Source organism: Macaca thibetana, chromosome 3, assembly GCF_024542745.1.
Source record: "Macaca thibetana thibetana isolate TM-01 chromosome 3, ASM2454274v1, whole genome shotgun sequence".
Lineage (NCBI taxonomy): Eukaryota > Metazoa > Chordata > Mammalia > Primates > Cercopithecidae > Macaca > Macaca thibetana.
This window is the reverse complement of record NC_065580.1, coordinates 11,395,723-11,417,535: the sequence shown is the minus strand read 5'-3', so window position 1 is coordinate 11,417,535 and position 21,813 is coordinate 11,395,723. Positions and strand designations below refer to the sequence as shown.

Below are 21,813 nucleotides of genomic sequence, written 5' to 3'. Positions count from 1 at the left end.
TTTGCATCCCATTCCATTTTATCATATTTCCAGTGAAGTGAGTTGGCATTCTAACCTTATCATACATACAATTTTACTGTATTGTCTTTCAGTAACCTACTTTTGCTGGATATTTAAATATAAATAAAAATTTGTCTACCTTGAATTTACCTTTTTTCAGGATGAAATCTATTTTTCTCCAAATGCAGTCTGAAGACAGTGGTGCCAGCATCATTTGGGAGCTTGTTATAACTACAAATTCTCTACTGAGTCCAAGTCTTTGGGGTGAAATCCAGGAATTTCTGTTTTAACAAGCTCTCCAGGTGTTTCATACATGCGAAACTTTGGACTGAAGTGTTTGGTTTTCCGTATGTATTGATGAGGCAAAGCAGCTTAGGCCTATTGCAGGCTAAAGGCAAGCCCAATAACTGTTACACTTTGAAGAAAAATAGATCCTTCCTTCCTTCCTTCCTTCCTTCCTTCCTTCCTTCTTTCCTCTCTCTCTCTCTTTTTTTGAGATGGAGTCTTACTCTGTCACCCAGGCTGGAGTGCAGTGGCACGATCTTGTCTCACTGCATCCTCTGCCTCCCGGATTCAAGCGATTCTCCTGCCTCAGCCTCCTAAGTAGCTGAGACTACAGGCGCCTGCCACCATGCCTAACTAATTTTTGTATTTTTAGAAGAAACCAGGTTTCACCATGTTGGCCAGAATGCTCTCGATCTCTTGACCTTCAGCCTGCGTTGGCCTCCCAAAAGTGCTGGGATTACAGGCATGAACCACTGCGCCAGGCCTAATATTTTTTAAAAATGTATCTAGAGATGGGGTCTCACAATGTTGCCCAGGCTGGTCTCAAACTCTTGGCTTCAAGCAATCGTCCCACCTAAGTCTCCCAAAGTGTTGGGATTACAGGCGTGACCACCTTGCCCAGCCTAATTGTTAACTCTGACTGAGAACTTTTGTAGATTGAGAGAGCAGCTGGAGTATATTGTAGACAAAGGCCACCCCAGAAAGGGTGAGTGTGAGGTAAGCAAGCTCCCGTGGCGAATTTGCCTGACCAGACCACAATGTTCAAGCTGGCAAGCAGTTGAAGCCGAGAAAGACCTGTTAGGATAACGAAAGTTCTTGTACACGTAGATGAAGATCTGCGATATAATTTATAGATATTGAAGAAACATTACACATTATTTAACATAAAAGTGATGTTTCATAACTAGACCAACATTGGTTAAAAGCACACTTTAGTGAGAAATTAAGACATATTTGGGTAGAACAGCCAGTTAATAAGTGACTGTTGGAAAGAAGATACCAGATGAAGGAAAATGATAAGAAGTTTTGGCAGAAGGAAAAGACAATGATTAATTACTAAATATTATAATGGAAAAGAAGGGGAATGGTTTCAATGGCAGATTGGCCAAAGGGATTAAAAGGAAAACTAGAATTTGAACCTGACATCCTGGTTTCTCTTGAGCTGTACATAACAATTTTGATAATCTGGAGAGAGGTATAAAAAATTAATAAAACAGTTTTTTGCAAAGATTGTGAGTTTAGGTTACTCTTAACGCCTCTTTATTCCTAACCACCTACATCCAGTTGGTTTCTATGTCTTGCGGATCTTAAAAAAAATAATAATAATAATTGAGGCTGGACACAGTGGCCCACGCCTATAATCCCAGCACTTTGGGAGGTCGAGGCGCGGATCACCTGAGGTCAGGAGTTCGAGACCAGCCTGACCAACATGGAGAAACCCCGTCTCTACTAAAAATACAAAATTAGCTGGGCATGGTGGCAGATGCCTGTAATCCCAGCTACTCGGGAGGCTGAGGCAGGAGAATCGCTTGAATCTGAAGGGCAGAGGTTGTGGTTAGCCAAGATCGCGCCATTGAACTCCAGCCTGGGTGACAAGAACGAAAGTGTCTCAAAAAAAAACCAAAAAAACACACACAAAAAAACAAAAAACCTTTGAAACATTTGAATCAGTTCATCAGTTCTATTTATTCTCTTCTTTGTCATATTGCTTTAGTTTAAGTACTGGTAATCTTTCAACTGGCAGCCTATAGTTGAAACAGCCTAAATATTCTTTCTACCTTTTGAATTACTTCCCTAAAACCTGTTGCTTTGCTACACAGAGTTTTCATTCTGTTTAAGTTGATACAAAACCTGTATTGACTTACGCCATCTTTTTGCTAACAGTTTAAAAATACTTTTCCTCTGCTTTTTATTGTACTGTTTTACTTGCTATGACATTCTGAATTAGAGCAGCCATGTAGTTTATCATCTGAATGAGGCCCTTGGGACATTGGAAAGTGGGCATATTCATAATTACACTGGGACAAAAGATGTCTGGGCTTTGCTTAGCTTTCTAGCCCCATCCTCTTCTAAGAGCAGTTTACGAATGAGCAATACCAAAATAGTTAGTGAACAAACACTGTTCCGAAGGTCTTCTATCCGTGTTGTTCACAGCTGTATCTGCAATGCCTAACGCACTGCTCAATGCACCATAGCTCCTCAATAACTATGTGCAAAAGAGGAAACGAGGGAGGGAGGCATGGAAGAAGAAATGAACAGATCAAAGAATTTTAGAAAGCTTGAATCTAGTATGCTGTTGTTGAAATGACATAGAGTTGAAGGTCTAACATCCTTGGAGAGAGGAAGCCATGGAAAGCCAAAGGAGACGCAGAGAACTTGGTGTAGAGGAAGGTTAAAAAAGAGAAGTCCCAGAATCAGACCACCCATGAAACTGACTTTCTGATCTCAACCAGGCTCTAGTGAATTTGACTGGAGAAACAAGTTTTTCCAGAGCCGAATTATTCCTGTTAGAGTAACTACTGAGGTTTGTGCACAGCCAGGCTAGAAATCCAGGGAGATGGCAATGACCTTGAGACCCTCCTCAGTGAAAGCTCTCTAATTCTAGGACCATGCAATTATTTGTAATTAGTGCAATATAAGCTTTACAATGTCTTGTAATTTATTTTGTACTATTTTGTAATTTAACACACAGCAACCCCTAAGAGTGTAATTCAAGTGAAACTTACCCAAGACTTCCCTGCTTTTGTATCAGGTAGACATGTTTTTACCAAAAACATCTCTTAGTTTTGTGAAGAGAACTTTCAATTCTTCATTAATTCCTGGGGGGAGCTGTTTATAAAACGTTTTCTCAGTAGCATTTTAGATGTTCTAACTACAAAGGCGATACGTAAATGTCCGTTTTTTGCTTCTGAAAACAGGTGCGGTCTCAGTGAGAAAAAGAAAATCTGTCATGAGCACTGAAATAAAAAGGGAAGTAATGAATAAAAACATAATTTAATTACCTGAATGTCAGCTTTCTACACAAACTAGATTTGATGTAATTAAAGCACCTGGAACAAATAAAATGAATCAATGAAATCTCTCGCCTTTTTTTTTTGAGATAAAGTAAGATTCAAAATTACATACTATTTATGGACAATTTGTACTAACTATGCAAAAAATAAGTGTGTGTGTGAGCGTACATGTGTATGTGCGCAAGAGAGAGGCAGAGACAGCGAAGGATAATTTTTTCTGGCCTCTGAGTTGATAACCAACAAAGCAGCCAATATAAATTTTTTATAGTAAGGGGATAATATCTATAAATAAGTATAAATTAAATATTGTTTTCAATGATCATGAGCCCCAGTAAAATAAACATTACACTTGTTTCATGATTGATTGTTTTAGTATTTTCCCCAGCACACAGTCATACCGGGAGCCTGATGTCTTTGTTAGGTCAGGAATACTTACAGAGAAAGAAACAAATTATGAATTTAAATTTAGAGGCAAAGAATGCTCATTCCAGGAAGAACTACTCCTAACTAGTGGTTTGCTGGCATTGCCTGTGCCACTGCGGCATTTATCTGGGGAGCCATTTGTTCTGCGCTGTGCTCATGTAGGATATTTTGTTTGTTCTAGCTATCTACGAGCCTTCCTGTGAAGCATACAAACACCTAGGCCAGACATCAAATTACTACTGGATAGATCCTGATGGCAGTGGACCTCTGGGGCCTCTGAAAGTTTACTGCAACATGACAGGTAACTGTGTCATATTTATGTTTTATGACGATGCTTTTCTATATGTTGTGAATAAGCAGTTCCACCAGTGGTTTGTTTCTTTGGTGCTGTGTTTTTATGACAGCCTCTAATCAGCAAAATATTGCTGGATTTCTTAGATAAGATGATGAAATGTATTATTAATGCAATAAAACATTTTGACACTGTGCTTTTCAAAAAGTTTTCCTTTGACGTGAACAATTAAAAATCATTTTTTTAAATCAGCATGTAGGGGGAAAAACCAGAAAGTGAAATTGCAAGGTTAAGCCCAAAGAAAGAATTAGTAACCTAGACTAGGGAAATTTAGTATCACTGCTCCAATATCCTCACCGTGCATTCTAGAGGAAGCTTTTAGATCATTCCAGACCTTCCTCGATTCTCCATAATTATAGAGGAAATCTTTCTAAGTACTGAAATCCCATTCTGATAATAGCAAAAATTACCTGAAGCTTTTATGAAATATATTTTGGCTTTTCTTCTTGGGAAGAGGACCTAGTTTTTCTCCACTACCATGTGAAATGAGAGTATGGGTTCTTGTCAACTCCCACAACAATGTGTAAAATGTGCAGATCTCTAAGATAAGAACAGATTTTCCATCAGACACTTGGCAACATCTTACACTTCAAAAATCCCCAGGAAGGTGTGAGGTATGCATTGTTTACTGGCTCCAGCAAAAGACCAGCATTTGATGTGAACTCCTGGGTATAAGATGATAAGGGTAATGAAAATAAGATGCTACTGATGGTAATTAGTGAGTGTGACTGTTTACCATCTGTCAAGTACCGTGACAAATCCTTTAGACAGACAGACACTTGAGTTTACATCCTGGCTTCATTAGTCACCACATGTGTAATATTGGGCACTTTAGTAACTTTGCTAAATTCAATACGCCTCAGAATCTTTATCTGTAAATGAATTAATGAGAATACTCACCTCATAGCATTATCATATGAATCCAATAAGACAATCTGCATATGGTTCTTAACTTATTGTCTAATACATGGTAAACCTTCAATAAAAGTTACTGGATGAAGAAATTTAAAGGCTTTGGGAGTTAAATAACTTGCTCATATTAGGCTGGATGTGGTGGCTCACGCCTGTAATCCCAGCACCTTGGGAGGCTGAGGTAGGCAGATCACGAGGTCAAGAGATCGAGATCATTCTGGCCAACATGATGAAACCTGTCTCTACTAAAAATCCAAAAATTAGCTGGGCTTGGTGGCACACACATGTAGTCCCAGCTACTCGGGAGACTGAGGCAGGAGAATCACTTGATCCCTGGAGGCAGAGGTGGTAGTGAGCCGAGATCATGCCACTGCACTCCAGCCTGGTGACAGAGCAAGACTCCATCTCAATAAATAAAAAATAAATAAATAAATAAATAAAATATATCTTGCCCATATTATTCAGGCAAGATTCAAATTGAATTATTTGCAGCCCATGGATCTTACTTCTGGCTGTAGTTCAGAACCATTTATAGAGTTTTATTTTGTTTTTGGTTTTGTTTTCTATACAAACTTTTTGGCACCATCCCTGCAGACTCTGATTCATTATGTCTGAAGTGGAAATCAGATTGTGCAACTATAACCGAAAACCAGGAATGGCACTCTAGGCAAGCAGATACCAGCGGGGAACTCTCAGCAGTATCAGGAAGCCAGGCATGGTACAGAATGGAAGGGAAAATGGTGAGGACATCAGTGTAGCACGGAAGACATGTGGAGAAGACAATAAAATGGGAGCTGTCCAGTCTGGGCAACATAGTGAGACCACACCTCTATTTAGAAAAAGTCCCAGCTCCTTGGGAGGTTCAGGCGGAAGGATCCCTTGAGCACCGGAGGTTCGAGGCTGCAGTGAGTCATGAGCAAACACTGTACCCCAGTCTAAATTTCTAAATTTCCCTATATTTCTAAATTTCCTCTAGAAATTTGGAAGATGCTATCTCTCAGTTTAATTTCTTTTCTATTTTGAAAAAGAACTTTAATCATGCCTCAGAGAAGGAACACACTTACCAGAGAGATTAATCTAAGAGTTCACTGACAGCTGGACTTGTCAATGCACTCGAATTCTTTTTTGTATACCTTCATTTTTATCTTATTAGCACTAAAATAGTAACCTATGATGACTTGACTTAATATATAAGAATCTTGATTCTGGTTTCTCCTAATATATGAAAATATATAATACAATTAAAGTCTGTTCTTAAACTCAAGGAACATCAGGGTATCCTCAGTTGGACTGGACAATTAAGAATTTATTTTAGTTATTTTCTTAAATTCATCTCAAAGGAAAATTAGAAAAAGAAACAAAACTGTAATGTACACAGTTCTCATATCAAGGACACACACAACACACAGGACTAGTCTACTCTCAGGAGAGCTTCTCCTGTGCATTGAATCCTTTGCTCAGAAACATATGTCTTATCTTCATCAATGTCTCCCTTAAACAGCATGACTGCAATTTAACTCAGCACTTCAGATGCCATCTGAGCTGTAAGGAACAGAGTACAACTTTTTGCAATTAGAATATTTTTCTTCTATTCATTCAAGATAGTTACGAACATCAGTGTGTTCAAGGACCCTTGAAGAATCTTCCCTTGCAGGCCAACAGGCACCTTTCAGTTCTTTGCCACTGAAAAACCCTTCCTTTTCCTGGAAGGAATGTGGATTTAACATCATTAGGGGAGCATGATGCCACAACGCTTGGCTTGGGCTATTCCATTTCCAAGGGATACATGTTAAAGAAGAGGAGGGAGTGACAGCATGAGGTAGTCTATAAAGTCTTGGTATACAACTCAATGTCATGAAAAATTATAAGTGCTCCCCTAAACCTGAAGTATAAAAGGAGGCAAGCACTCAAAAAGGTGAAGAGAGAAATTAGCCCTATAAATCAATCCCCCAGGGCACAAGAGAGATTGGCTCATTCCAAAGAACTGAAATCCCAGTGGCTAGAACATAGTGAGCCTAAGAGAGGGGCTCAAAATAAAGCAGGGGAAAGGCGGGTGGGGGCAGGCCAGAGCAGACCAGCCGTAAGGAATGTAGGGCAAGAAAAAGTTGCACTTTTTTTAAAATTTATTTTTCAATTGCAGTGGGTGGTCGTCTATGGAAAGATTTTAAGCAAGATAATAAGATCTTGATTGCATTCATACATCTACCACTTGGGCTACTATAAGAGACAGCATGAAAACATTGGGACCAGCTCTGACGCTGTTATTGTGAAAGTCCAATGAAGAGATGATGCTGCCTTGAACTAGGGTAGTGATGGTTTACAGTGATGAGAAACTGATACATTTTGAGATCTGTTTTGAAGGTAGAATTGACAGGATTGGTAAAAGTTTGGATGAGAATGTTTAAAGAGAGACAGTTATCAATACTAACTTCTCAACATATGGACTGAGTAACTGGATGAATTATAGTGCCATTTAGGAGAAGTGGACAATTAAGGCTAAAACAGTTTTAAAGGAAGCTCAAGAACTTACTTTTGACCTAATTAAATGTGAAGTGCCATGTGCCATCTAAACTGAGATGCAAATTTTGCAGTTGGATAAGCCCCCAAAGCCTGATTGGGTTAGAGATATAAATGTGCCAATTATTAGCATATTAATATATGAGAATTGATAATATCATTTGGGGGTTGATGTAACAGAGAAACAACATCCCAGGAATGAGCTCTTAGAAACTCAATAGGCAGGACACGGTGGCTCACGCCTGTAATCCCAGCACTTTGGGAGGCTAAGGTGGGTGGATCACTTGAGCCCAGGAGTTCAAGACCAGCCCTGGCAACATGGCAAGACCCTATCTCTACAAAAAAAAAAAAAAAAAAATAGCAAAAACAAAAACTAGCTGGGCATGGTGGTGCAAACCTGTGGTCCCAGCTACTTAGGAGGCTGAGGTGGGAGGATCACTTGAGTCAAGGCTGCAATGAGCCATCATCACACCACGGAATTCCAGCCTGAGTGCCAGAAACCCTGTCAGGAAGAAGGAGGAGGATGAGGAGGAGGGGGAGGGGGAGGAGGAGGAGAAGGAGGAGGAGGAAGAGGAGGGGGAGGAGGGGTAGTGGGAGGGGGAGCGGAAAGGAAGGGCAAGGCGGGGGGCAGGATGAGGAATTAGTCCATTCTCATGCTGCTATAAAGAACTTCCCTGAGTCTGTTCTCACACTGCTATGAAGAACTTCTCTGAGATTGAGTAATTTATAAAGGAAAGAGGTTTAATTTGACTCACAGTTGCTCATGACTGGGGAAATGTCAGGAAATTTACAATCATGGCAGAAGGGGAAACAGACTTCACACGGCGGCAGGAGAGAGCATGTGAAGGCAGAATTGTCAAACACTTAAAAACCATGAGATCTCGTGAGAACTCACTCACTATCATGAGAAGTGCTCAGAGGAAACTGTCCCCATAATCCAATCACCTCTCACCAGGTCCTTCCCTCGACACATGGGGATTGTGGGGATTGCAATTCAAGATGAGATTTGGACAGGGACACAGAGGCAAACCATGTTACTCAATAATTCAATACAGAGAGATTAGGGTTTTAGTGTTAAAATATTTAATAAGTATTTGGAAAAATATACATAATTGAGGGTAAGTAGAGAAAAAGTTCTCATGGAGAGGATTTGCGGGGCAAATAGATCAACTGTATGGAGGTTAAAATGACTGCTTGGATCCTAGAGAATGACAAAAAGACTTGGAGAATGAAAAGCAACTTGGCATCCTTGCACACATATACAATGGATGTGGTGGTGCCACAGACATATGGCAAATAACAGCCACTAGAATGCAGAGAACGTGGTATGGCCAGGAATGATGAACCTTCTAAGGATGCTACACAGACAGTATAGGAGAACCATGGATTGAGCTACATCCTAGGCAATTAAGGGATGTTGTAAATGACAGAGCATTTCAAACACTGCATAGGACACCGACAAAATCTTCTACAAAGCGGCTGACTCATGAGCTGAGTCTTGAAGAACAAGTGGGTGTTATGAGGCTGGGAAATCATATGAGAAGGAAAAATAGGTCAACTTATAAAACGCTTTGTGTAGGATGCAGAGCAGTTGAAACTTTGTTCTGAGGTGAGAGCAAGCGATGGATGTTTTCAAGCAAAAGAGTAATTTAATCAGGCATTGTATATTAAAAACATCACTTTGGCAGCTGTGAAAAATATTTTCCAAAGGAGACCCAGAGATAAGACAGGGAAACAGGTCCAAAAGCCCCTGTAGTAATGCAGGAGTTGAAAATGGAGACTTAAAGTAAGAAGGGATTGATGTGATGGATATTTAAGAAGATGAGTTGGCCAGACTGTTCCTTATGAGATAGAGAAAGTTGAAAATGATAACCCCATGACATGGAACACAGAGAAGCAGAGGAAAACTAGGAAAAGGGTAAGATTCTATGTTGCTTTGGGTCCCTGTAATTCAACGAGGTAAAGTTGTCCTATAGGCAGATGCTACACAAAGTCACCGTAAGACCTTGAACACATTAAAAAAAAAAATGTGGCTGGGCACGGTGACTCATGCCTGTAATCTCAGCACTTTGGGAGGCCAAGGTGGGTGGATCACCTGAAGTCAAGAGTTCGAGACCAGCCTGACCAACATGACAAAACCCCATCTCTTCTAAAAATATAAAAATTAGCTGACTGTGGTGGCACGCACCTGTAGTCCCAGCTATACAGGGGGCTGAGACAGGAGAGTCACTTGAACCTGGGGGGCAGAGGTTGCAGTGAGCCAAGATTGCACCATTGCACTGCAGCCTGGGCAACAGAGCAAGACTCCGTCTCAAAAAATAAATAAATAAATATAAAATAAAAAAACCTTGTCTCGGTTTTCTTGTAAATAAAGTGCAGGAATTGGAATAAGTTAACTTCTACACTGCCTTTCATTCAAAAAAAAAAAAAGGAAAATATTTATATTGTTACCATGAAACATGAAAAAAATCACTGCTTGCAGTCAAATAATTTAGACAGAAACCTCTTATCTCAAACAAGCTTGAATTTACGATTTCTTGGCTAAGTCTGACATAAATTGACTCTCTTCATTTTTTATCATAAGGCAGTAGTTCTACTATGTAATTCTTCTGACTGTCTGCAGCTCAGAGCTACATCTCTCAGAAATTTGGAAATTAGGGGGTGTCCTAAATTATAGAGCATTTCGAGTGCTGCACAGTTGATGACATTGAGGAGAGAAGATTTTTCACTGAATCCTTTGTAGAAAAATATCATCCTGTGAAAGCCAAAGCCTGGTTTCTTTTTTTAGATCTTAGGGCACATGACAAAATGTGGTCATTGTTAGCCTTGCCTTCCTTCTCCATTTTTATGCTCCCTCTGAAAATTTGGTGTTAAAACTTTGTGAATATAAACTATCTTATATTTTCAGTATCAACCTCTTTTAATTGTATATTTTTTTCTAACACTTCAGCTTTTCATTTCCATTTTCTTCAGGTGTTACCAACATCCTCTCTCTAGAAACCCTTACCTTTGTATTTAAAGCTTCGTTCAGTTCTTTCTTCTAGATGATTAATAGTAACAATAGTAAATAATGCTAGATCCAGCCATTATCCTTGGAACTTTACTATCTACCCTTAAACCTAAGATAATATTTTTTTCTTCATCCTCTATCCTCAAATTCATTTTCTCTGTAATTCTCTTTGCATTCATTTTTTCTTAATTTAAGTAAGCATCTGTGCTCTAGTGCGTGAAGTTTAAAGTCCAAATAAAGTACTCCTCTTCCATTCTTCCTAGCCCTGGTTTTGTAGTTTTATCAAAAAGCCATTAAGCTTGTTTACATAATTTGTGCTTTATAAAGCTCCAGGATTTAACTGATCAAATTCTATTATCTTCTATAATAGTAAAAGCTGTTCATGTCTTTTTAATCTAATATATAGAGAGAGCTTGTAACTGAAGTTTCTAAGCCCTTGCCCTCGGTATTAGTATTGTATTTAGTATTATGCTTCTCACAAGTTTTACAAGTACAGTGTGGGAGGAGAAAATGGGTCACTGAGGTGGTGGACTTGGGCTCCAGTGGAAAGTATCATAAACCCACCCACTTCCACCTCCCCATGTCCACAAAGCAAAACAGTTTCTATCCTGTAGTACAGTCATGCACCGCAGAACATTTCAGTCAACAATAGACTGCATCTAGAATGGTGGTCCTATAAGATTACAGGCCAGGCTCGGTGGCTCATGCCTGTAATCCCAGCACTTTGGGAGGCCGAGGCGGGCGGATCACGAGGTCTGGAGATGGAGACCATCCTAGCTAACACAGTGAAACCCCGTCTCTACTAAAAAAAATACAAAAAATTAGCAGGGCAAGGTGGCGGGCGCCTGTAGTCCCAGCTACTCGGGAGGTTGAGGCAGGAGAATGGCGTGAACCTGGGAGGCGGAGCTTGCAGTGAGCCGAGATCGCGCCACTGCACTCCAGCCTGGGCGACAGGGCGAGACTCCGTCTCAAAAAAAAAAAAAAGAACTATTTATGGTACAAGGAAGTCTGGTAAACTGAGGATATATAAAGAGGCAAGGAAAAAAAGATTATAATGGTGTATGTTTACTGTACCTTTTCTATGTGTAGATAGGTTTACATACACAGACACCGTTCTGTTACAATTGTCCACAGTATTCAGTACAGTAACATGTTGTACAGGTTTGTAGCCTAAGAGCAATAGGCTTGACCATACATCCTGGGTGTGTGGTGGGTTATACCACTGAGATTTGTGTAAGTACACACTATCATGTTCACACAATGACCAGATCACCTAATGACACATTTCTCAGAACCTATGCCTGTTGTTAAATGACACATGACTGTACTCTTTTCCTCAGCAGTTTACAGTAATACAAATTCAGTATCCACAGTTTCTGTGTGTCAAGGCACAGGTTACCTGGGTCTCACCATTCCGAGACCAAGGTGTCAGCCAAGGCTTGGATTTTACCGGAGACTTGGGATCTTCTTGGAAGTTTATTCAAGCGTGGATAGATTCATTTCCTTGTGGTTTAAAGACTGACGTCTCATATTCTTACGGGCTGTTGGCCCCAGATTGCTGTCAGCTCCCAGAGGCTGCTCCCAGGTCCCTGTCGTGGGGCTGTGCCTGTCCAGGAGGAGCTCTCTGACTCGCTTTCCAGCACTTACCTGACTTGGTCCTCACTCAGGATAATTACCCATTTGATTAACTCAAACTCACCAGATTGCAACCCTCAATTACACCTGCAAAATCTCTTTATCTTTTCCATATAAAGAAGCCCAATCCTATTAGTGACACCCCATCATATTTCCTGGCCCCACCCCCAGTCTCAGAGAGGTCATTATGCCCTAGTGGACCCACCAGGTGGCTGGAATCTTGAAGACCATTTCAGAATTCTGTTCAGCATGTTTACTTATGTGCCTCTGTAAATTAGTCATAATTCCAACAACCTTTATTTCTACCTTTTGAATAAGAGCAGTGCCACATTTAGATTATAAGATCTTAGGCTTTACTGTTAATAGTCTTATAGTTGTAACATACTGTTTGGTAAAAACTTTGACAATAAAGATAAGCAAAAATAAAAATTGCTTGTCAACCAGAAATGACAATTACTAACACATTAGGCACTGTGTGATAAAGATTTTATATGTTATACAGGTACCTGCATATATAATTGAGGGCAAACTAAATGCCAGGCACATTTTTAAAATATCACATGCATTAACTCGTCCAATAACTCATGACAACCTCACTAGGTGGGTAATACTATTGTTCTCCCATTTTTTGATGATAAAACTAGAGCTCACAGAAATTAAGTACTGGGCCACATGCATAGTAAATAATGAAGCTTGACGTTTTAGCCAGGCTTGTGTGTTCAGAGCTAGTTTGTAGTTACCGTGTATATGTGTATGTGCACACAAGTTCACACATATGTAGGAACAGCACTCCTCATTTTAGATTCTGTAGTATGATTTGCAATATAATTGCCAAAATGAGCATTTTTTATTCAGATCTCTTCATTATCATTAAAACCTTCTTACACAGCTCTGATTCATTAGCTGTGGTTTGGACAGCATTTTTGTTATAAACAATTTACTTCTTAATTATCTAACTAATGCCTTGGGGTTTTTAATCAGAGGACACCTTTTAAATGAAATCAATATATAAACCATTATAGGTAATTAGTAACATTTTTAGTTCTTAATTCAACTGTAAGTATTTTCTCTAATATAATTTTCTAAGAATTTTACATAATTTGTATATTTCCTGTATACCCAGGTTTATCATCCCTTAAGGTTTGAGCCCAGCTTTCAGAATAACTTAAACTCTATCCCCAACATCTAGTTAATTTTTCAATGTAAAGTCTTAAAGTGAATCTAACAAAATCTTCTTTGAATATGCAACAGGATTGAATGGAATTGTACTGGATATCATCTGTAACAACATGATTGTAGTGTCTCATTCTTCCCCTTTCCGAGAGGAAATCATGTAGAAATGGGGACACACAGAGCTCAGAGCTCTCCTATTCTATATTAGGGCTTATTAACATTCATAAATTGGGCACTACCAAGCTTGTAACCCCTTCATTTTCCTATATATCATAACCATTTCTCTGATGTGTGCACTGGCTTCCTCCATTTTTTCCCTCTACTCATTTTTATTTTTTTCTCATCAAAGCCATTTTCTCTCCTCTTTCTGTCTCCTAACCTAGTTTACCTCCTCTATGGTTAACCCACTCGGAGAATAGCTATCCTTTATGTCTTCTTTCAGACATACCTTCTCCTCTTTGTCGACCTCTCACAGGCTGTCTTTGTTATAAACCTTTGTAATCACTCAGCAACTCCTGCTTCACGCATGCAGCTATTTCAGTTCTTCACAATCAGTGTAAATCTTTGAATTCAATTCTGCTCATACAGCTTCAATTGAAAATCTCGGAACCAACTCACTGATCAAACACAGCCTGTAAAGAACTCTTCTCTGTAACTGATTACCCACTCCCGAAGACTCCCTTCTGGATTCAGCCTCATTCCGTAGACAGCTTCTACCTGCCAGGCTTTCTTTGCAATTTTGTCTTCATTGTGTGTCAGTCATAGTGATAGGTTAATACTATAAAGGTTCTCAAATGGTTTTCAAACTTTAAATTTAAAAAAAAAAAAGGAGAGGACAACCATGAGATCCAGTGAGGCCTACGCCACAGGAGAGGACCCAGAAAGGGGGTACGAGACCCCAGGTGAAATCAAGATAAAGTGGCTTTAGATACACAACAGGTCACTCAGCCCTTCTGAGGCCTCCAAAATCGTACTCTATATGCAAATGCTCTTCCTTCAAATATTTTAATCTAATCTGACGAAACAGTATCTTATAGACACTGCCTGATTTTGTGCTTTTAAAAGCACTGCCTTTGTTATGCAATTTCTCTGCTCAAAATCCGAGAAAGACCTAACAATTTGTATGGCTAGGGACTGTTGTTTGATTTCCTCTGGCACTGGGAATCTGAAACTCTTGCCTAGTCTACAATAATCAACTATTCAAACAGGATGGGAAACACACACACACACACACACACACACACACACACGTTGGGAAATTCAATTAAGATCAACTCATTGCTTTGCAATCAAAAATCAAAAACCACAGGAATAATCTCATACTTTTTTTTAGGAATTTCTCTCTTCCAGCTAAACTTAAAGCCAATAACTGTGTTTCTGTTTCTCTAAACTTTAGGTTTTTCCAATTTGTGGATCACCTTTTATTTCTTCTGAGGATGTCAAGTTTCATATCAGAATGTCCCTGGAAATTTTAGAAAGAAAATCTCATATAGCAGCTAATCTCTCTTTTTATCTTGTGTCTTTGTCTAATCACCACAACCAAGAAAGTTAAATAGTAAACTGAACCAATATTATATGTTGCCTTAACTGGAAAATACTTAAAGTTTTATTTCCTGGAACTGACTTAAACTAGAGGCCCTAAAACTTACCAGTGCCCCACATAAATGATTGTTGCATAAAAGGACTTGTTTCGTTAATGAATAATGAAAATAAAACTTTGGAAAAAAATATCCCTGTCGATGAAGTTGTCAAAAAATCTGTTTGCTGCATTTAGATACAGACAGCGTCATTGGAATTAAACTCTTCACATAATTATTAATCTCATGTTCGGTTTTTACTCAGATTTCTGAACAAAATCAGCATTAAAACGTGAGACTAGGCAAGAACTTTCTATATCATTCACTTTATCATCGTTACTATTATTATTCATGTTTTGCTTTTATGTGCATCCATGGTATTCTATCTTCACTGGACCCGTAGTTGTCCTTCTGTTTCTAAGCTCACTTGGTGTAGCTCTAGGTTTCAGGGCTAGGACAAGGCAGCATAATTTTGAGAGGTGAAATGAATGCCTTCGCTGCTCCAGGCAGCAGGACATGGAGGACAGAGCGGGAAGTTTGTCAGTACGTTGTAGAATCTGATATCTTTTTGCTCTCAGGTTTTAAAAGACTATAAAATAATATTCAGCATCTTGCTGACATTTCACTTTGCTCTAACATGAGGTGTTTGCTGTCTATACCTGGGGTATACCATCATCATGGACTTCGTCTTCACCATGTCTGTGTTTATTTATCCAAGAATGTCTTCATCCCCCCATATTGGAATTCATGATTTTTATATAATGTCTTCTTCATTTTAATTTTACTCTCTAATGTGGATATAGCACATCCCCTGGTAGCTTCTTGATCCTTTAGTACAGCCTACTTCTTCTCTGAAAGTTAGAAGAATCTTCTTTTTGTCCCAAATATTCTGAAATTTCAAAACAATGTGACTTGGAATAGGTCACTTTTCATGTATTTGCTGGGTGTTCACTTTAACATTGGCAACTAATGTTCTTAAATTTCTTTTTATTTGTCTGTTTGTGATTCTGTCTCTTATGATTTAGCTACTGTCTCTTTCTAGAATGCTTTCCATTGTGGTTTTAAATCTGAGTTCTTTTTTCCTCTTGAAAATTTCCTTTTCAATGGTGTTCTGTTATTGCTTTATGAATGCAATACCTTTTTTGTATCCCAAGGATAATAAAACATCTTTTTTTCCCTTCTTTCTTAGTTTTCTCTAAGTTTCTAGATTCTGTTCATTTTTCTGACCTTCACAGCTTTCCTCATATTCGTGATTATTATTAGCTGTGAGTTTATTATTAGGGGTGGGAGGGTCTTGTTGACTTGGAGCTTTATTTTGGGTTAGAGTAAAAATTATGTCCTGGCTTGCCCAGTACAGTCCCATTTTACTCCCATTGCCCTGATGTCCTTGTGAATAGCTCTTCCTTTTATTCTCATTAGTGTCCTCATTTGGATGATAAATTATTTGATCACCTCATGGCACAGGAAGCTGAGTGTTCCCATTTTTGGACTCTCTCACCTGTTGTCAACTTTTTTTTTTTCATTTTCTTTTTATTAGTCAGATTCTCTAAGGATACGTTTTAAAATTTCTTTCCTGGAGGTTTCTGATCTGGTTACCAACAATCTTGGAACCATTTGGGGAAAGAGGTCCAAGAGCATGAACGTTCAGTATCTGGTATAAGCGTAGACAATCTCCATTTGCTGTGTAGTTTCCACGTTCTTTGTTATATTCGGTTCTTCTCAACGCAGGGATTCTTTTAGAAAATAAACCTCCAGTTATCTACCAGAGTCAGAGAGGAGTAGTCAATCAGCCACAAGGTCTAGGAGACCTGGGGATTTACTGTCTGTCGAACAGCCTTAATCCAGTTCTCCTTACTTTATTAATTACTGAATCTTTTATGGATTCATGGTCGAAAGTTGGGTTGGTTCTCATCTTTCCAGACTGTCAAGTTATGATTCAGCATTCTTAGATTTACTAAGTCAATGAGCATGTATTCATTTGCTTTCCATCCTCCAAAATTATGTTGCTAGTATTGATTCATATTCTCCTGATCTTTGTGGGAAATATGTATGTGTGTATGTGCGTGTGTGTGTGTGTGTATTCCCTAGCTTTAGGGGTATGCATATATATATGTGTGTGTATGTATGTGTGTGTGTATGTGTGTATTCCCTAGCTTTAGGGGTATATGTGTGTGAGTGTTTGTGTCTATTCCCTAGCTTTAGGGGTATATATCTATGTGTGTGTGTGTGTGTGTGTGTGTGTGTGTCTGTGTGTGAATTCCCTAGTTTTAGGGGATTTAGAAGACATAAAAGGTAAATGTCAGTTGTGCTAGTGTTTAGTCACCATCCTAACCAAGGTGCACCTTCTTTATTTTAATTCTGTAATTTAATGTCATTAAACCAAATAGTTCAAATACATGATTCAAAACACGTATTTTAAAATGTATGAAAATCTCCAAATTTAATGTAAATTAATAAATGTTCCTTGTTGGTTAAGGAGCGTCTAAAACACAAGTGTTTATTATTAATCCTCTGCTGTATCCGAGGTAAATTTTTCATCTATTGTGTTTCATTTATTCTTCACAATAACCCGGAGAAGTATTAGGGTCCCAATTTTGAGATATGGAAACTGAAACATAAACAGACGTTAACATTTCTGTAACATAATTTACACACGCTGTTTACACAAATAATATAGATTTGGATGACCTCCTGTATCATTTAGTGGCATAAATGTGTCACTTTCGCTTTCTAATAGGTTGAAACAGTCAAAGAAACCCTCAGTTCTTATAACAATATAAATTACTATTATTATTATTTGAAAATTTTTTTCTTCTATCTATGATTTCTGGTTAACTGGATTCTAGACTGAGGAAGGACCATGTCTATCTTGTTTACTACTGAAACCAGCAGAGTGTCGGCACTACTACTGCTGTGAATAGACCTCGCTGCTGTGACTTTTTCAGTAGAGCTAAGTAGCCACCACCAATCTCAGTGCTAAATTAGAAAACAAGTTTGAGATAGGTAAGAGTGTGCTCACTTATAATTAGAAGATATGCGTTTATTAGCAGTATGCCAAAAAATCATTCACACTATCTGTCCTATAAACGTGAAAAACTCTAAGTGCTCTATCCTTTTAGGCGCTCCAACTTGTCCTTGCATGGCTGTTTTTACAGTAAATATGAAAATGTTCTAGAAGCAAGATTGAGTTTGCCTTATACTGGGATCCGGTAACTAGAATGCTCTAATGAATGAAAAAGATCTATTTAGGAATCAGGCCTCAGTCAGCATTATGAAAAGTGAACGGTAAAGAGTCCACTAGATTCTTTCATCTTCTTGATGCAAGAGTGAAGAGATACTAAAATGTTTTAGCTAAGCAACTTACATGAACATGAGTAATTTCTTCCATCAATAAAAACTCAACTTCCATAATGCAACTAACAATTAAATTTATGCTAACAAAAATAGCAGGTTTTGAGCAATGATAAATACAACTTATGTGCTTGTAGTAGTATCTACCTCTACAATCTGTTCTTTTTATGAAATGCTAGACAACCCCCTATCAAGTATGGGTTTTGTTCTCGCTTAGGGTGACTGACCAGCCTTACACCAACCCTTGGATATAAAGCCATATTGTCCAATACACATGCAATTATATCTAACTGTCCTTGGGGTGTATTTTAAAAGTAAATTACACACCACATAGCCTATGAGTTGACTAACTATCCAGGTTGTTATACCAACTGTTTATGAAAGAAACTATGTCAACATAAAGCAGTCAATTTGGAAAACATGTGCAAGAGATGGTTACTTTCACATGACCAGTATGTTGATTAGTTGTAATATGCTCTAAAGAGTTGTGTTTTACTAACAGTGTCACTGATGACCCTTGGTTCATTCATCATACTTCTGCACCACTTCTGCTACTTATTAACTACAATCCCAGGCTAGCTTGAGGAATCATTTCCTTTACATTTTGCTTCGCTCATTACTTCTTTAACATGTCCTTATTTCTGTAGTCTTCCGTCTATGTTCTCCACTAGATAGAAGAAGAGGATTTGACATGATGCTAAGCCTATTAATATAATAGTTTCTTCTCTCAGTGGTATTTACATTTCAAAGAGAATGACAACAAGATGAGCCAAAATATAGAAGCAATCTTTTCAGACAGGATACCTTCCATTGCTCTTTAAATCACTCCTATCTATAGCCCCCATTCTACCCATGTATACAAAGACTCGTAGCCCATGTAATGTTTAAAGGCTCTCCCACGTAGAGTTTCTTCTATTGGGGTGGCAGGGGGGGAATTGGTGAGCCACTATTTCTATTAACTACTCTGTCTTTTGCTTCAATATCTGCTACATAACAAGTTGTTTTTTTTTTTTTTTTCTCACTAGCTACCCCATTTTATAGACTAAGGCTCAGAGGAAAATGAGATCAGAGAAAAAAAATGAGTTAAATATCATCTGCAAACAAACATAAAGCAATACACCATGCAAGAAATGCTTACCCGCTCTGGATAGAGAATTCTCTCTTGGTATCGTGTTGGTGTCCTTGTTCCCACCAGCTCTACTCTCCTCAAGTTTATCTTTCCTTTGAGAGTTCCAGATTCTATTTATTAAATATCCAGAATCTCCATACACAATATTCATTTCTAATATTTTGAACTGCTAATCTCCATTCCTATTAATATTTGATGGCAAAATGTTCCAACTTCCTATACAACATTTGAGTACTTCCTTCGCTGTGGCTACTTTAGAATCTGTATCTAACTGGGTAGGCAAGGACCAAACTTGCTCAGAAAGTTTCATAGATGCTGCAGTTTTATCATTGCATTGCCTATCTGCATGGTAATTTTTTAAATCAGTTATTATAAGCATGTTTGATACTTTTGATTGATAATGGAAAGTAAAGGGGAATAAAAGTTCAGCTAATTAAAAGAGATGATTAGAAAGAAATTGGCTTTGCAGGAGATTTGTTGATAAAACCACTGACATTTTCTTTTTCCTGTTTCAAGCCTTGGGCAGAACCCTTATGAAAACATTGAGAATTTAGAGGGACTGTCATGGCCCCACTAAGCATTTGACTCATCTGGTTGCTGCAGTGTCATTAAAATGAATTTTTGGTGACGGTTCAGTTTGTCTTTGGCTCTACAGACATGACCTTATTCACACTGATTGCTCTTCCGTTAATGGTAGTACAGTAAAGGAAACGAAATAAGAATATCGTGTTCAAAAGAAGGTCTACATGCAAAGGGTTTCTTTAACAGTATTATTATATCATGATGTTTTCAGAGAGGTGAAGTATATTTATTAAATATATTCCTAGATTATAAGAATCTTGCTTTAAATGGTATATTAATTTTCTGCCATAGTGGAAAATTATTTAGTGTATAGTATAAATCATTCCTAAAATAAAAAATTATGGGATTTATATAAGCTTGTCAATATCAACTTTTCATTTAGAAAATTACAAAAGAAACCATTTATGTAAACATTTTAAAACCCTGTATATCCCAAAATTAAAGTATCATTTTCAATAGAGACATAAGTTTTCTGTCTTTTGCCTTCCCTAAGCTTAGAAAACTCACAAAGTTTATGAACTTTAAATCAAAATCAACTTTGTTTCTTAATTTCTCACCAACATTATTTTAAGATACTGAATATCTTTAATAAATATGGAGAAAAAGTCAATTCAGAAATATTCTTGCAAATTGGTCTCTTTTAAGATAATCTTTAAGTCATCGCTTACACTTCCCAGTCACTTTAGTAAATTCTTAATTGACATGGTTCCAAATCTCTTCCTAATTCTAGTCATTATATTCTTTTTCAAATTTAGTAAACTGTGTGGTTCGATTAACAGCAAGCTTCATGGCAAGTACAATATAGTGAGGTTTTGTCAGATAGCAGAAAGAGGGTGTGAATCATTTCCCAGACTTACGAAATATCTATGTTTATCATTCTTTGTTATCTTCCAGGTACAGATTTTAGAATTTTAGTGTGTTTACCTAAGCTTGCAAAATTGTTAGTGTATTTACTAAACCAATATTTACGAGTGCATCTTATGTTTCAGGTATAGGTACACAGGGACGAACAGACATAAAATCTGATTGTGTAGAACTTACAATGTTATAAGTATGTATAAAATGATTTCAAACAATCTGTTATAATATGCCAGTGGTATAGTTGTTGCTGTCAGAGACATTGGGTTATTGAAAAATGAGAAAAGTTTGTATTATTAATGTCCATTTATAGCCAATTTCTGATAGATAATTAACTACCTTAAGAAAGCAATTCTCAGACTTTAGTGATTTGCGTATTGTCTTCAGAAGTTTCACTAAGCCCCAGACCACCTATTTAATTTTGTAATAAATATATTTTAATTGACTCCCATTTTAAAATCTTATCCTCATTCTAAAAAGATTTCCATGAAATATTGTGTTTAATACATTTGACATTCCTTCCTACTGTGCTGTTAGACCATCATATTGTTTATATATATCATAATGCAATATCATATGAAATGATATTTCACAGAGCATCAGTGGTATACACACTTAGGAAATTCTGGCTTAACTAAACCCTTGTACCTAATTTAATATTTTTCTCCAAAATTACTAACTTTTATGACCTTAGACTAGTACAAATCACAAATTTTCAAAATTGAATGCCTTATCTAAATGCAAAGAAGGCTTCAGCGTGATAACTTTATTTTAAAACACAGATGTTGTGATTTGATAGTAAATTATTCAACTGGATTCTAATGAGTTATTTGCTGACTGTTTATGCATGTTGACCCAAGTACTCTTCATTCCCACATCTGTCCTTTAGACAGTCTCCTTTTTCTGTCCTTCCAACTATAACTCCGATTTAATATTTAATGAACAATTACTATGTTTTATATTCCCTCCCTCGAAGAAGACAAGCTGTCTCAAGA

General features: G+C 37.8%; 1 protein-coding gene across 1 annotated transcript in view; it reads left to right on the top strand.

The window, feature by feature from the left end:
* The window catches only part of CNTNAP2 (contactin associated protein 2), a 2,243,420-nt gene that overhangs the window by 1,390,364 nt on the left and 831,243 nt on the right, over positions 1-21,813 (top strand). The window contains exon 12 of the mRNA XM_050786136.1: positions 3,904-4,023. Within this exon, the coding sequence (XP_050642093.1) occupies positions 3,904-4,023 (120 nt within the window). The remainder of the gene's footprint in view (positions 1-3,903; positions 4,024-21,813) is intronic.